Below are 14786 nucleotides of genomic sequence, written 5' to 3'. Positions count from 1 at the left end.
AAGGAAAGACATTATATTCTTGGAAATGACAATTGTTCTGCAGCAGGGGACAGTGTCCTGTCACAGTCTGTAGCATATTCCTACCCAGTAGAGCTACATGCTGGTCAAGTGAGAAGTGCCAGCTCCTGCACTAAGGTGCAAACCAGGTTCTCAACTACTGGTAGCTGCTATCACCTCAGAACTCTAAAGAGCAAAAATGCTCGCTCTCACCACCTATCCCAGTTACAGCCCCGGCAGTCTTTTTCTGCCTCCTAATAGCAGTTGGTAGTTGAGATGCAATTAGTGCTTTACTCCTGGTCTCAGATCTTGACCAGTAACTCTGTTTCATCACTGAGGAATACCTGCAGTCACAGACATGTGCTTAAATTACGTGTCACAGGTTTATTCTTATAGTGCAAACCAAATCAAAACAACAAAGAAATTAAAGCCTTTCCCTACCTGCTGTAGGCCAACACTGACTACTTCTAAAAATTTTTTTTTTTTTTTAAGCAGGGAGAGTGATTTGTAGGGACAGAAAATGTGTATATTACCTTTATTCTTGAATTTCAAAAATTTCCCATGGATCAGCTGACACTTCAAAAAAAAATAAAAGGCACTTCCATGCTCAGGTTTATCATCTGGGCTATTACAGCTGTCATAAGTTAATTCTCAAGTTATCTTCCCTGCAAGAATTTTTAATAGGTATATAGTATAACAAATGAAGGTTGAGCTCTTTTTTGAAACGTATCATCTTGTTGAAATGACAGAGAGCTTGTGTGGCATAGAGGGTCAGTTACTATGCTAAATATAACTTTTTGTTTTCATCTCCTACTGTTCTTGCAGGGAACTAAAAATGTTTTAGACAACAGATGTGGAACACTTAAAATATTTGGAATGTGTGGGAATATGCTGAGGCACCACCTGTCCTGCAATGAGAAAGACAGAATCAGTTTGTGAGCACTGTTGGTTACACTGGCAGTGAGCAGGAGGAGCTGTACTCTAGAAGTAAAGCAGAATGAAAACTACAGGTTAACTACACCAGGCTGACTTTTGTCAAGGAAACCATGGGGAAGAAAAATGAATCAAGTTCAGTGCTCATTAATACTTTGCCAATAACCTGCATTTGAGATTCCCTTAGTAACTATAGCCTAGAGCAGTCAGTCTCCGGAAGCTCACTGTTAAGAAGAAATGGATTTTATCTGATTTAGCCTAAATAAGGTATTTTATTAATTGTTTGACTACTTCTACTAGTCAGATCCTATCTATTTAGTTACAAATTAACAATTGCAGTTAGTAATGACTACAGTGGCTGTCCTTTGTGAAAAAAAAACCAAAAACAAACCAACAACAAAAACCCAAACACAAACATTTACAAAACCAAAGTTTTGATAATAATTTGGATTCTTTTAGAGTCTGAGGATGTTGAGCAGATTTGTTGCCAATATCTCTTTTTCTGCACATTTACTATTTATTGTCTGAAGTTAACAAATGCTGTTTCACAGATGAAGGAACAAAGGGACAGATAGGATCAGTATGTAGCATTTGCATTTCTACATTTGGAGCTCTGGCATGTGAACTCCCACAATTCTTTATTATCTTATTCCTTCAGTAATTTTTAGAAAGGATGATAGCTACTTCCCTGCCTCAGGGAGGAATTGTGAAGATAGTTAATGTGTACACCCATTGCCCACTCTTCTCCTTCCTCCAGCTGTTGTATGAAACTACCATTGGTCTGGTCCAGGTAACACTGCAAAGAGAAGGTGTGACTCCGTGCTTCAGCCTGGAGGCTGGGAAACAGAACATCAGGCTCTGCCCTAGAATAGAAAAAATGGTGCATAAATAAGAAAGAAAAATAAACCAACTCAGAATCATCCCTCTCTCTATGGACTCAGGAAACAGTGAATTCTGATTGTACTTTGTGGCTTTCGTCTCTCTCTAAATTTTGTGCATGGATGTGAAGCTGCCCTTAAAAACTGCAATCTCTGTCTGGGAGTATGTGCCCAGAGCTGGTGAATGAAACAGCTGTTGGTGCTCTCTCTTGAGAAGGAATGAAAGGAAAAGTCAGGCCACACATTAGCAGTGTTTCCCACAGCGAGTACAATTCTCTTTGCCCTCAGATATAATGGCTCACTGCTGTATACTGTGCAAACAAATTACACGTACTGTGGGAGCCACAACTTTAAATTTCTCAACCTTTTTGCATGCAAAATTCCAGCATTAATTATGCTTTTTTACATTTAGAGTTCCTCTTCGGTAGCTGGAGGGAGGTCTTTGTGATTAAAGGAAGCAGGTTTCATTGAGACAGACGAGCTCTGCTCTGTCCTCTTTTTCACCTCCCCTCAGGGCAAAGACCAACAGCTTGAGGGTGACCCCTTCAAGAAGTTTCACTAAAAAGGAAGATGAGAATGGCTGGACAGGCTCTTTCTAATGCTCTGTGCTGGAGCCAGGAAAAGGCAGCTGTTTCTCGCTTTTCTGGTTGGTCTTTTATTTTTTTTCCCTCCCCTCCACCCAAACCCCCCCCCCTTCCTGGTGGTTGAGCTCTGGGCTTGCTGCCATATCTGTTTGTCTGTCTGTCTCATGTTGTTTTTCTCAGAGAGCTTCAGAGGCCAGTTGCCCATAGTCAGTTGCTGGGAACAGAGGTTGTTCCTTGTATCGTCTTAACTCCCCATGCCAGAGTGGTCATGCTTGAATAGGAAACAGCAAGATCTGTCAAAATAGCCCTTTTCTTTAGGGCTTTGAGGCTGCATTCTCCACGGCCATCTGTTCCCTTTCACCCTTTTGGACAATGTTGCTATTTGAAACCAACCACTCTTTGCTCTCTCCCTTTCCCCTTGCCCTCCTCCTTGCCCCTCCAAATCTGGGAAAAAGGGAAGAAAAGTTGTTTCTGGCCCTACAAGATCCAATAATTTTGTAGTCAAGGGATTAAAAGTAATATTTTGCAATTTTTAATTTTTCACTAACTTTAAAGAAATGTAATACATCTCAGGAGAGAAGAGTCACTGCAGTGAAAAGATCATTTTGGATTTTTGCATTACTCTCCACAGAGCACTTCAGTGTCCTGTCACTGCCTGATGCAGACTGTAGTGAAAACTTGGCACATCTTGGAATATTTTGCATTATATAGGAGGAACGGAAGGAACCTCCTATAGTTAGGGCTGTATAATGGTTTCCCTTCTAAACCTCTGTCTTCAGTCAGAATAGCTTATCGGGTTGAAATTTTCCAGTCTTGGTTGTTATCCAAAATTGAATTTATTTGCTTAGCTTGAGATAAAGTGAGTCATTCCTCTTTGAGAATGAGATGAAGAAAAAAGCATAAACTTCCCCTTTTCCAGGACGGGGGGCTGCACATTGCAGAGGGGAACTGACTTGCTGAGAACCTCCTGGAAAGTCTGTGTCAGTCTGGGAGAGAAGCCAGACCCCTGTAATCCTTGGTCATTTTAATATCCTTCATGCTATATACTGCCTCTGTGTGTGTGTGTCTAAGTGCAGACACATACATGTTCTGACCAGTGAGCCACTGTGACCTCTGCAGGTACTAAACTGTTTTAATGTTCATCTTATAATGAGAAGACTTTTTATATGTGTGGGTGTATTGGCTGCACAATTAAAACAAGGCAGAAGCACCTATTTAGTGTATCTTGTGAAGGTGCTCCAAGCACTCAGATTCATCTGCTAAATATATGTGCAGGGTTCACCAGGCCATCCCAAACAGCTCTTCTTTGGAGAAGTGGATGTGCCACCATCACAGCCTTCAGCTTGTGTCACAGATCCCTCTGTAATGATAAATAGATACAGCCAATGAGACCTATATTGGCAAATATAAGTTTATTGATGATCTTGAAGGTCCTTTCCAACCCTAACAATTCTATGACTCTATGAAATGCAGACTCATGCTTAAATACCAGTTAAGAAATGCCACAGTCAGCCCTGGTGATATTCACTGTGAGAAACAGAGTCCCTCATTCTGCATTTGATAGTTAAAGTTGCACGTACCATTTTTTACATTTAATGTTTCCTGACTCATGTTCCTGATCATGCAGGCAAAACATTTTTTAATTTAGTTTTTGTGATGGATGGTACTAGGATGTTGGCCAAATCTGAACTCCAGATGTGAACAGCTGCAATTTGCAAACAGTCATCTCTAGCCCCCAAATGTTTGGCTGACCTCTGTTTCCATGTTGCAGGCTGAAAGAGAATTGTTTCATCCTGGAATTTCAGTTCTGATAACTCTGTCTCATCATCCAAGCTTTACAGCTCTAAGATGTTTTTTTTGTTTACACCTGGAGGGAATTGTTCTAGCTCTTAATTATGGGACCAATCTTAAAGATACAGAAGGTTAAATTTTCAATGAAGTGAGGAGTGTCATCATACCCAGTAAAGCAGTTTGCTCAGTCTGCATACCAAAAAAATCTCAACTTGAAATACAATTTAATACTGATTATTAAACATAGTCCTTGTGGTTAACAGACCCACCCTGAACTCTGAATTATTGCATGTTTCAACTCTCTCTGTGAGGAAGTCATCACACACTAAGATGATCTGAGAAGAGAACCACTACTGAAACACTCTTGTTCTCAGGAGGGAAAACAATACGTAACTTGATTCACTACTTCAAATCAAGGGAATTAGATTGTGATCAGAAATTGTTACTTGCTAAGGCTTTTTTACCTGAGTGTATTGAGAAAGGTCCTCTGCAGTGTCAGGGCTGGTGTTAATTGAGCAGACTCAGGTGCTGGCAGTGATCTGGCTGTAGCACTACAGAACTCTGGCTTCTTAGCAAAATCTATTTACCAAGGCAGCCCTTAGTGCTCATTTAAAACTGTATTGCATGCACCTACTGCCCTTCTCTGTCTGCCATGTGGGCATGCCACCAGCCTCCTCACTAGGAAATGGACATCAGTGTCAGAAACACCTTGGTATGTCAGCACTAAGTGGTGCTTTTATGGGCCACTTTGATAGAGAACAAAATGTGCAGCAGAAGCTCAGCTCTCGCCCTCCTACCCCCATCACCCATCCATGCCTTGACTCTCAAATGTAATTTAAGGTTCATTTTTCTACTTTTCCTGTACTACTGCTGCTTTTGCCTGCACTGTGTCAGTTTTTTGGGTGGAGAGCTAAGCTGCCAAGACAATGTTTCTTTACCAGAAAATCTTTATGGAAAATCACGTAGACTGTGGGAATACAGTCTGTGTCTCAGACCACAGCATCCTCACATGACCATAGTGCTGTGAGCCACATTCTGAGATTCACTGCAGTTTCAGAGCTACATCTCCCTCTCCCCCCCCTCCCTCCCCAGATGTATTAGTTTTTGTTCTGCCTTTCTGGGATTCAGCCTTTTAGGCTTCCAGACTTCAGACTGTTATGTTGGGGATATTTTTTTTGTCCTTGTCAAGGAGGAGTGTGACAGCTGGCTTATTCGGTTCTAGCCTAGAAAGTTTGAAAGTGGCAAATCCAGATGATGGGTAAACACTAGCAGAGACTGATGAAGTTTAGCAGCTGAGATTAACCATCCTGGGAAAATCAGATACAATAATGCCATAGCTGTGTAGGTCAGAGGGTTGAGGCTTGCAGCATGCAAGGCTTCAGTTGCTCTGACAGCAGGATTCTAAATCTCAGTTCTTTATTCAAACCTTAAGGGACCTACACACGTGTAATTCTAGCATTCTTTCCCCTCCCTCCTACATGCCTTCTGATTAATATCATGATCTGTTTAATTCCCAGGGGGAACTTAACTAAAAAAATACAGCAATAGCTTGTAGCATGATTGGTGAGGTGATAATTAAAAGCACTTTCTGGTTCACAGGGCCCTAGCATTGCCAGATGCCGTGATCGGACAAGCTTTGTTTTTCAACCTATGCATCCTTTTTATAGGTTTAGGCAGGCAAAATTCCAGATCTGGGCTGTTTGGAGTTGTTTTTATTCCTCCTAGATCAGTGATTTGGGATTTTATTTTCTAGTCCTGGAGTGTCAGGAAGAAGTGACTGTGTAAGGGAGGTTAGATAAAGGAAGCTTCATTGAGTGGTGAGCAACATGGGAAAGAACTCTGGACACTGTGAGAGTGGTATAAATTAGTAAAATTCCAAGTTTTAGAAAAAGAGGGAATTTCTAAAAAAAATGCCATGAGAAAAGGAAAGAAGGTAAGCTGAGGGGTAAAGAATTTATCCTTGGTTATGGAAAGGAATTGACTTTACCTCTGCCTTCTACCTGGTCTTCACCATCCCTCCCTCCAAGGCACTACTCATGCGGTCATTCACACTAGCAATGCAGCAATGATAGGATGCTGGAAACTCATCACTTTGGTACGTTGTCAGGCCACAGAGGCAGAAAATCTACACCAGTAAAAAGAACATATCTGTTCCCAAGGATTCAAGGGTTGGACTCGATGATCTCTGAGGTCCCTTCCAACCCAGCCAGTTCTATTCTATTCTATTCTATCTCGGCTCCATAATTCCCTGATTTGGGCCCTGTTTCAGGTGCTGTAAACCACCAGCTGTCTTCCCACCTCCATAGATCTCCTGAGTCCTGACCATTTTGGTCATGGCTGGTAGATTGTCTGGAAAGGAATCAGACCAGCTGGATTTTCTCATTTCTTGATGTCAGCTCCTTTTTTAGGTCAGCAGACAGGAGTCTCAGTACTAACATGTGTGTGCTTCTCTATCTGCCTCTCTATTTTTCAATTCAAAATGTGAACTCACCGATGTCAGGGAGTGAAATCTTCTGGTGCAAAACACACTGGTAACTGTGGGCATGCTGGTGTGGGAGTAAAAACAAACCAGCAACTACCCAGTTCTCTGGAGAACCCTTCCTATCTTCTGACCTGGTTAGCAGTCCCAGATGATTTTTTGGGAATAATGGTTAATAGTACTTACTTGAAAAACCTCTTAGTGTTTCCTGGAGAATAGTGAAAGCCCATACTAAATATGTTTTTCATATTTAACAGCTTTGCTGGCCTGTCACATATTTTGGTTTATTTTCCCTCATCCCTTAGGGAAGATATCTTGTAACTGGGGAATAAGTAGGAGCAGCTAAGAGACTCTTAAACTGCAGTTCTCATGAAAAGAGGGTCTTCAGGTCAGGACCTCTCTCTTTGTTCTCTGTTTGTATAGTGGTTTGCATTTTGCGGATGAGAGCTCTAGGAGTTGTCACAATAGAAATAATGAGTGGCTGGAAAACAAGACAACAGAAAGGATTATATTCTTGATGTAATATCAGATTAACACTGTAAATATCACACAGAATGTGTATACAGATACACATGAATATGCTGATACACAAAAAAGTGGGAATACTCACCTGTTTGGGACATATAAGATAATTGTGTTGTCCAAAATTAGAAGTGAGCTCATTTCCCTTCTGTAACATTTGCTGTTGTCTCCAGCAGAACTTTGTACCAGTCTACAAGTGGCAATTTTTGGCCCCTGGATGATGATGGCAGAAGTGGAACAGTCCTTTCAGTATCATCTCTAGCAGACACTTCAGTTCTGCAGCAGTAGCATAGCTATGAACTAGGGATGGTCAAAAAAATTTCCACTTAAACTTTTTTTAACTGGGTTTTAGTAGGGGTTTTCATTTAATTGCATTGTGTGCTAAGTATATTTTGATGAATATACTATTTTTTTAAAAAAGGAAAATTAAATTACACATAATTGATTGCCAAACAATTCCAGCTTCCAGGTAAAATATTTTTACTTGTAATTAAAATTATAGGTAAACTGGAACAATCCGGGTGTGTGTGTTTTTTGGGAGTAAAAGTGTCAAGATGCTCTCAATAAAAGGAGGACAATAGGCATTTTTAAAGTTAGATTTTTACATGACTAGTTTTGTGATCAAGCTTGATTTCTTACAGCAGCAACTGGTTTTCCTGCCACATGTCCTAAATAATGAAAGACTCTGTGAAGGCAATACTGGGCTCTGGGAAGTACGTTTTGATTTTTCTCTTAAGATGAACCAGACTCTGCTGTTGATAGGACTTCATAACCCATTAAATGAAAAAGATCTTTACAGCTGGAATGGGGAGCAACATTTGCTTTAATGTCTCTTCATACATATCAGTAATTTGTGTTTGGTAATTACCTATGTGTATTTATGTATGTGCTTTGGTTTGTGCCTTTTCTCAACTGGGTGATGGTGATCTAAGTAGCTATCTATTGCTGTGGCCATGGCTTTAATGTAAAGGACATGTGGGTGGCTTTTTTTTTATCCTCAATCATTTTCTATTCATTTTATGAAGGTAGAGTGTGTGATAGGAAGAGTTTGGGGTGTACCTTGGCCGACCAGTGCAGAGAGTGAAACTGTGACCTCTGTAGCGTAAGAGAATCAAAGTCACCTTTTAGTTTAAAAAAATGCTGTGGAGAAGGGCTGAAAATGGCAGAAGTCAGCATGTGGGAGTCTGAAGGGCTCTGTGGTTAATTACTTCACAGATGAGTTTATACTGTGGGTTGTTTTTTACTGTGTGTTGGGTTTTTCCACCACTGGATATTTTTATACTTGTACTTTCTGAATAAGTGAAGTTGGAAAATAGATCGGGGGTTAAGGGTTTTTTTGTTTTTTTTTTTTCTTTTCTCTCCCTTCTTGTGTCATTGTTAGAATCTGCACCAAATATACAGACTAAATGCAATGTAGGTGAAAAGCAGTGATCTTTATGAGTTCCACCAGCAAACCACAAAGCTGCACAGCCTGAGCAAGAGGGAAAGTACTTTTGTTCTCATTGCATGGTGTGCTGTTTTTGTTGAGCTCAGTAGTTTAATTCTTTGTAAATATTATCTCTGTACTTTAGGAGAATTTTTTTCCCTCCTTTTTGATAAATCAGGCTTTTATCAAGGTGATTTGATGTTAAGATTTCAAAGATCTGGGGACTGGTTGCTTCTCAGTTTTGTTGTTTCACTGTCATGTTTTGAGTTTAAGACATTTTTGCATTTAATGAGAAAATGTTTTTGAATTACCAATTTGATAGAGATTGTGCAGGGGCCTTAGTGGTGGTGGTGAACCTGCCAGGCAATGACTCTTCCATCTGAGAAGACAAAACTACATATGAGAAAAGGGTGGAATTCATTTCTCTGTGCAGTTATACCAACAAGGAACAGGTTATTTTTAAATTAAGATAATAATCACATTCTGTCTTCCAGGACTCCTTGCATTTAAAAATGTTGTTTTAAGACATCTGTTTTATTTGATTCAAGACACTGGTCTAGTCATCCAGATTTTCATAGGATGAGACACTAATGAAAATTCAATTACTTTATGGTCAAATTCCCTTCAACCATAATTGCAACAATTGGAACTTGGTTACATGAGGATGTAGTCTTTAAAATCCCATGTATATAGGGGATGAGAAGGTCTCTGAGACCATGATTGTACTTGTAATTCTCTGGTTGGACGTAACAGAGTAATTCCACAATCACTGTTGAGCTGAATAGCTTTAATCCTACTGTTTTCTCCAGTGAAAAATGGAAGGTGGGCTAAGTCCACTTTCCCCATCCTGCCTATATGTGACATTCATCATAGTGATAAGGAATACATTTATTAATGGAAGGCTTGGTTTAATTGCATTGTTAGGGGAAAACAAACAAAATTAATCCAGCCCTTGTGTGTAAGCAGGGCCAAGTGTTGTTGCTCACTTCCATGGATGACAGCTTCCAGGGCAGTGGAGGCCCAGTGTAAACTGCTTCTTTTTCTTGGAAGCAGCACTGCTGGCCTCAGTTGAACAATCAGTATATCACTTTTGTCAAAAACACTGACTCTATGTTTAAAACTTTTATTGAGAGAGATAAGTAAAGCAGCGCGCTGCAGCACGCTGGGCGGCTGGGGAGCCATAGCCCCACCACCGACTCCCAAGCTCGATAAAAGTAAAACTGGTTCTTTTATACTTTTCATAAGCCCCTTCCCCTCAGTCTCTTATCAGTTTATCACTGGTTTTCGTTTTGCGGGCTCTCCCAGCACTGGTTCTTGCTTCGCGGGCTTCGCTCTGTTGCTGAGGGGAATGGTCACGTGACGTCCCTGTTTGGCGGGCCCCTGCGCTCGGCCCCTCCTCCTGTTTCTCTGGCTTTTCTTCCTTACAAGTACCCTTAAACACACACCCCAAAACAACAGGGTACAACATGCTATCTCAACAAACTGACCAAACAAACATTATTAAATAGAAAGATACACTCAACAAAACAATAAACTACAATTTTAAACCCTCATTTTTCACAACTTCTGTTTGTTTTTTCTCTGGTTGTGGAGATTTACTTTGCATTTGACTCAGGCTGCAAAAAGCAGCTTTATTTTCACTTGTGACAGCTGTTGGGCAAAAGTGAAGCAGCCAGTTCCTTCTTTAGGCTTGTGAACCAGAACAGATACAGTCTCTGCTGGTTTCTGCCAGTGCCCTGAAGAGCTCAGTTTCACAGGAGATGGTAGAACGGGTACCTCATGCAGTCCTGGGCCTGTCTGCTGGTGTGCCCTTTGAAGATCAGTTTAATGCTAGTTCTTTTTGTGTGAGTAAGGAAAGAGTGTTTACAGGCATTGAAATCACTACTCCATTTCACTTTACATTTTACACATAAAGCAGGGAATTGTTTGGAAGTACTTTCCCACTCTGTTCTCACCACTAGCATCTCTGTGCTTCTGCACACCCACTCCATATTCCCACATATTATGTCTGTAAACTGAGATCTGCCACCTTTCTCTCTGTCAGTCTGTCTGTCAGGCCTGGTTTTTCCCTCTCCCTCATCTCTATGCTGCTTGTATCCTCCATATCCTGAGGAGAAACCATCATGCCAGCAGTGACTGGAGTATGAGCTGTGCTCTCAGCATGCTGGAGAGATGGGAACTCTCCATCCACAGCTTGGATAAGTGACTTCATGTCACAGCTGGGATCAGGTGCTCCATACCACTCTGAAGTGGTGCAGATTGGACAGTTTGGGGACCTCTGAGCAGAAACCAAAGTCCCTTATGAGCCTGTTTTCTTACTGGACCAAGAGTGGTCTGATCCTCCCATATGGAAGCACCAGGGTTTGGAAGAACAAGACAATGTATGCTGAAAAATATCACTATCTCTTTGAACAGTATTGTTGGTCCATGTCCTTTGTCCAGTTCATTAATGGCTAAGTAGTGGTTGAAGCGTCAGAAAGGGTAAGTGGGTTTTTTTTAAGCCCATGTTTGAATATATATTTGCTTTCTTAATATATCCTCTTTCCATCCTCTGAGACATGTACTATCTTTTTTGTGTTTAGAGCAGAAAGGAATGAGACATATGCTGTCACTGCCCTTGAACTGCTTTGCAAAGCTGGCGCTGCTTCCCCCTCAGTTCACTTCTTGTTGATTTGCCTCTGCCTAATGGATCAGCTTGCAGGAGGATCCGTATAAAATGGAAGCCTTTCCTGTGAGACATTCCTTTCAACCCTGTAAAAAGTCTTCATAAATTTGCCCCAGGCTTACTAACCACTTTGCACCAGAGTTATAAATACAAACAGCCCTCTTCAGAGAGGGGCTGACACAGTGTGGTACAGTGGGCTTTCTCCTGTATAATAAAATAAATAAAAGCAATTAGCTTGTTGGTTCTGCCACAAGCCTTATACCTCTAGCACTTCTATTCGCTTTGGGACAGGTTTTAGGCCTGGAAGGAATGCAGAATTAGGAATTGCTATGGAGTGATATCTCCATAATATCAACAGGCTCCAGACATTTAACTGCATAAGTGTCTGACTCAGGACTGCAACAGCAAGATGTTACTCCTTCTGGTAGCTAATACCAGAGACACAAGATTTGAGGGAAATTTGGATGTGAATTATGTGGCTGTTTTACACCAACAGTAGCTACTTCTGTTGCAAGGCTTTTTCTCTGTCATCTCCAAGCAACCATGGGTAAGTTGCTTCATGGTGGTGTAGAGCAGTGACTTCCAGCTGCATACAGTGGTGCAGTCACACCAACTGTGAAGCTAACACCTCCAAACCCACCAGAACTCACACTTAGATGCCTCACTTGAATTTTTTTATTCCTACCCATTTCTAGCAGGTTGGAAAGAAGGATGGTATTGGTTACTGGAGGAACTTGAAGCTTATTAGACATGACAAAGAGAATTGCAAAAATGTAAAGCTCTTTCACTGTCTTTTATTTTCTCTTAGCCTATTTGTACAGTAGCGGCATTTTAATTTAGTGATAGCTCAAATACAAAAGTTTGTAGAGCTTTATGAACCTAATGAAATCACTTGGTTTAAGGCATTTTAAGGGAATGGAATACAGACCTCCCAGCACCCTGCTTCAACTCTTAAACCGGTTCTCCAGCTGGCAAATTAAATAAAAAATGTAGATAAAGACAAATCATGATTGTCAGCACATCCACCTTCCCACCAGAGATGAATTAGATTAATTACCAGAATAGCATTCCTAATACTGAAACTTCTAGTTAGGTGCTCCTGCAATAAGTTAGTCACGTGGAAGTTTGGTACCTATCAAGATATTAATACACTTGCTTTGAGGAAAGAAAAGCGTCTGTCCTTGCTGGTGGCCTGTTTTCAGACCAGAACAGATGTTGTTCTGGAGAAGTGAGTACTGTGTACATGGCGGTTGGATCCCGTGACATGGGAAGTAATTTCAGACAAGTCCAGAGTCTGAATTCTTGTTAAACTATTGGCTTAAAACAGGTGTGTCTCACTCTCATCCACTTTCTTTTGTAGACGCTAAACATTTAAAGACCTAATCCAAATCCAATTACATTAATTGGACTTGGTATTACTTGGGGTGGGGGACAACACACATTTGGGGTCTTCAGCTGTGTCTGATAGTGGACTGCAATCATTCCAGGCCCTTCTCTCTAGCCCACTACATTCCTCTGCCTAATGCAGTCTAGTATAGTATCTTGTCATTGCATGCAAGCTACTGGAAGTGATGCAAATAATTATTATTACTGCATGCTAACACTTTTGATGTTACCCTTTACTGGATATTTTTCCAAAATAAAATTTCCAAATAAAATGATGTTTCTGCTCCAAATAACTGGGTGTAAAAAGCAACAAAACCCACAACCCTGTAAACATACAAGCAGTGAAGGGTTTTAAAACCTGAATCTTCCAGAAGCTTTGGTGGGGAGATGGCTGTCATCTCAACTTCAGTATTGATTCCAAAGTATTATTTATAATTACTTAAAATTTAAGTTGCAACATAAACTAATGGATTACTGATCATTTTGACAGAAACATAAGGCTGCTCTGAAGTCTGTATTGCAAAGTGTCTGGTCTAACTTTAATTGACTTAGTTGACAAGGATTTTGTGGCTGTCTTGATTTTGGTTGTTTCCTGATAGATGACAGGAAGTTCCCCACTTTAACTTTCTCTCATTCAACTTCAGGACAACACTCATGGTTTTTTGAGTGTGGACTGCCTGTCTCAGATAGTTCAGTTTTCAGCTTGTCTTGTACATGATCATTTATACCCATGTAACACTTGGGATTTTTTTCCCTGAAGTTCTTTCTTTTGTGTGGCTTGGTCTATTATTGAAGTGTTATTTTAAGTACAGACAGGTCACCCATGTTCATCTTACACAGTCCTTGAGGTAAGCAAACATGAAGGTTTCTGGTACCTCCCTGCCTGCATGTTTATATGCCTGTGTATATGGGTGTCTGGTTTCCATATGAAAAAGCTCAGGTGCAATGGTAGTTCTGCAGGTTGGATCATGTGGCATTATTGGAAACACTTCTTCATGTGTCATTGCTGATTGTAGCAAAGTGCATTTTCCTTCAGGGTTATATGAAGTTCATATGATTTCGGAGACACCAGAATGGTATTACAGCTAAGGGGTCCCTTTGCAAGTCTTAGGAAATGTGTGGGATGCCTGATGGCATGAAGCAGAATTCTGATTTTTAGATCTGGGGTATTGTGGCACCACATTCTGCTCCTTTAGCTTTCTTTTTTGTTATGTCTGGCCTTCTTCCCTCTCTCTGTACCCACAGAAAAGAATCTATAATCAGGAGAAAAGGCCAGTGTCCCCCAGGCATGGTGCACCTCCCGATGTTTGGGAAGTGTACTGGTCTCTCTGAGATGGCAGGTACTACTTTGCAACCCTAATTCTAGGTGTCTTGACTAGGTATCAGGGTGAGATGGAGAACTCACACTGCAGTTGCATGGGAGAAGTTATAAAGGTAGGAAATTAATGCGCTAGTCCCATCTATTAAGTACCAATTGTGATTGCCTAGCTTAGGGATGATCTGAGATGACTGATTAGACTTTCCTTGCCTGAACTCCTCTCTGTGGTGCAATCCTGATGCAGTTTCTTTAATATTTATCTTCAGGGTCTTCTGGAAGTGTGAAGAGGGAATATGGTTGTGTGACAGCAGCCCTTGGCAACACATGGAGTCACAGTGTCAACACCAGACTCATATACAATATCATGAATTACCAACAAGACAGGTGAGAACAACAAAGACTATTTCAATAACTCTACACTATGCTGGGTCAGATGGGCTTACTGTGTCCTTCAGTGCTTGTGCCACCATGTGTTGATAACCAGGCACTCTACAGCCAGTGCTTTATTTGGGGTAGGGGGCATTAAGGGTCCTTGGCTTTGCAGGATGACCAAACTCCAGTGCCCTCCCGGGGTTAGGGATGGCCTTAGTTGAGTCACAGGACCTGCCATTGGTCTCTTGGCACAGACATACAAGTTCCTTGAGCTTCTAGTGTATTCCATGTTGTGGTGATGGTAAAGGGTAATCCTGACAGTGTTTGTGCCAAATTTTGGCTGTGACTGTTAGGACAAGGAGCACTCTTATCTTCTGCACTTACTGTTTGCAAGCAGAAGCTTGCTGTCTGCACCAGCAAGCCTAACTTTGAGCA

The 14786-nt window shown here is 41.1% G+C and overlaps 1 protein-coding gene across 1 annotated transcript in view; it reads left to right on the top strand.

Moving 5' to 3' along the window:
- The window catches only part of RAD51B (RAD51 paralog B), a 391590-nt gene that overhangs the window by 226036 nt on the left and 150768 nt on the right, over positions 1 to 14786 (top strand). Inside the window, 2 exon segments of the mRNA XM_030452706.1 lie at positions 14246 to 14332; positions 14335 to 14363. Of these exon segments, the coding sequence (XP_030308566.1) occupies positions 14246 to 14332; positions 14335 to 14363 (116 nt within the window).

The sequence above is a fragment of the Calypte anna genome, chromosome 5A (genome assembly GCF_003957555.1).
Source record: "Calypte anna isolate BGI_N300 chromosome 5A, bCalAnn1_v1.p, whole genome shotgun sequence".
Lineage (NCBI taxonomy): Eukaryota > Metazoa > Chordata > Aves > Apodiformes > Trochilidae > Calypte > Calypte anna.
Note: the sequence above shows the minus strand (reverse complement) of the source record. Positions and strands in the feature narration are given on the sequence as shown.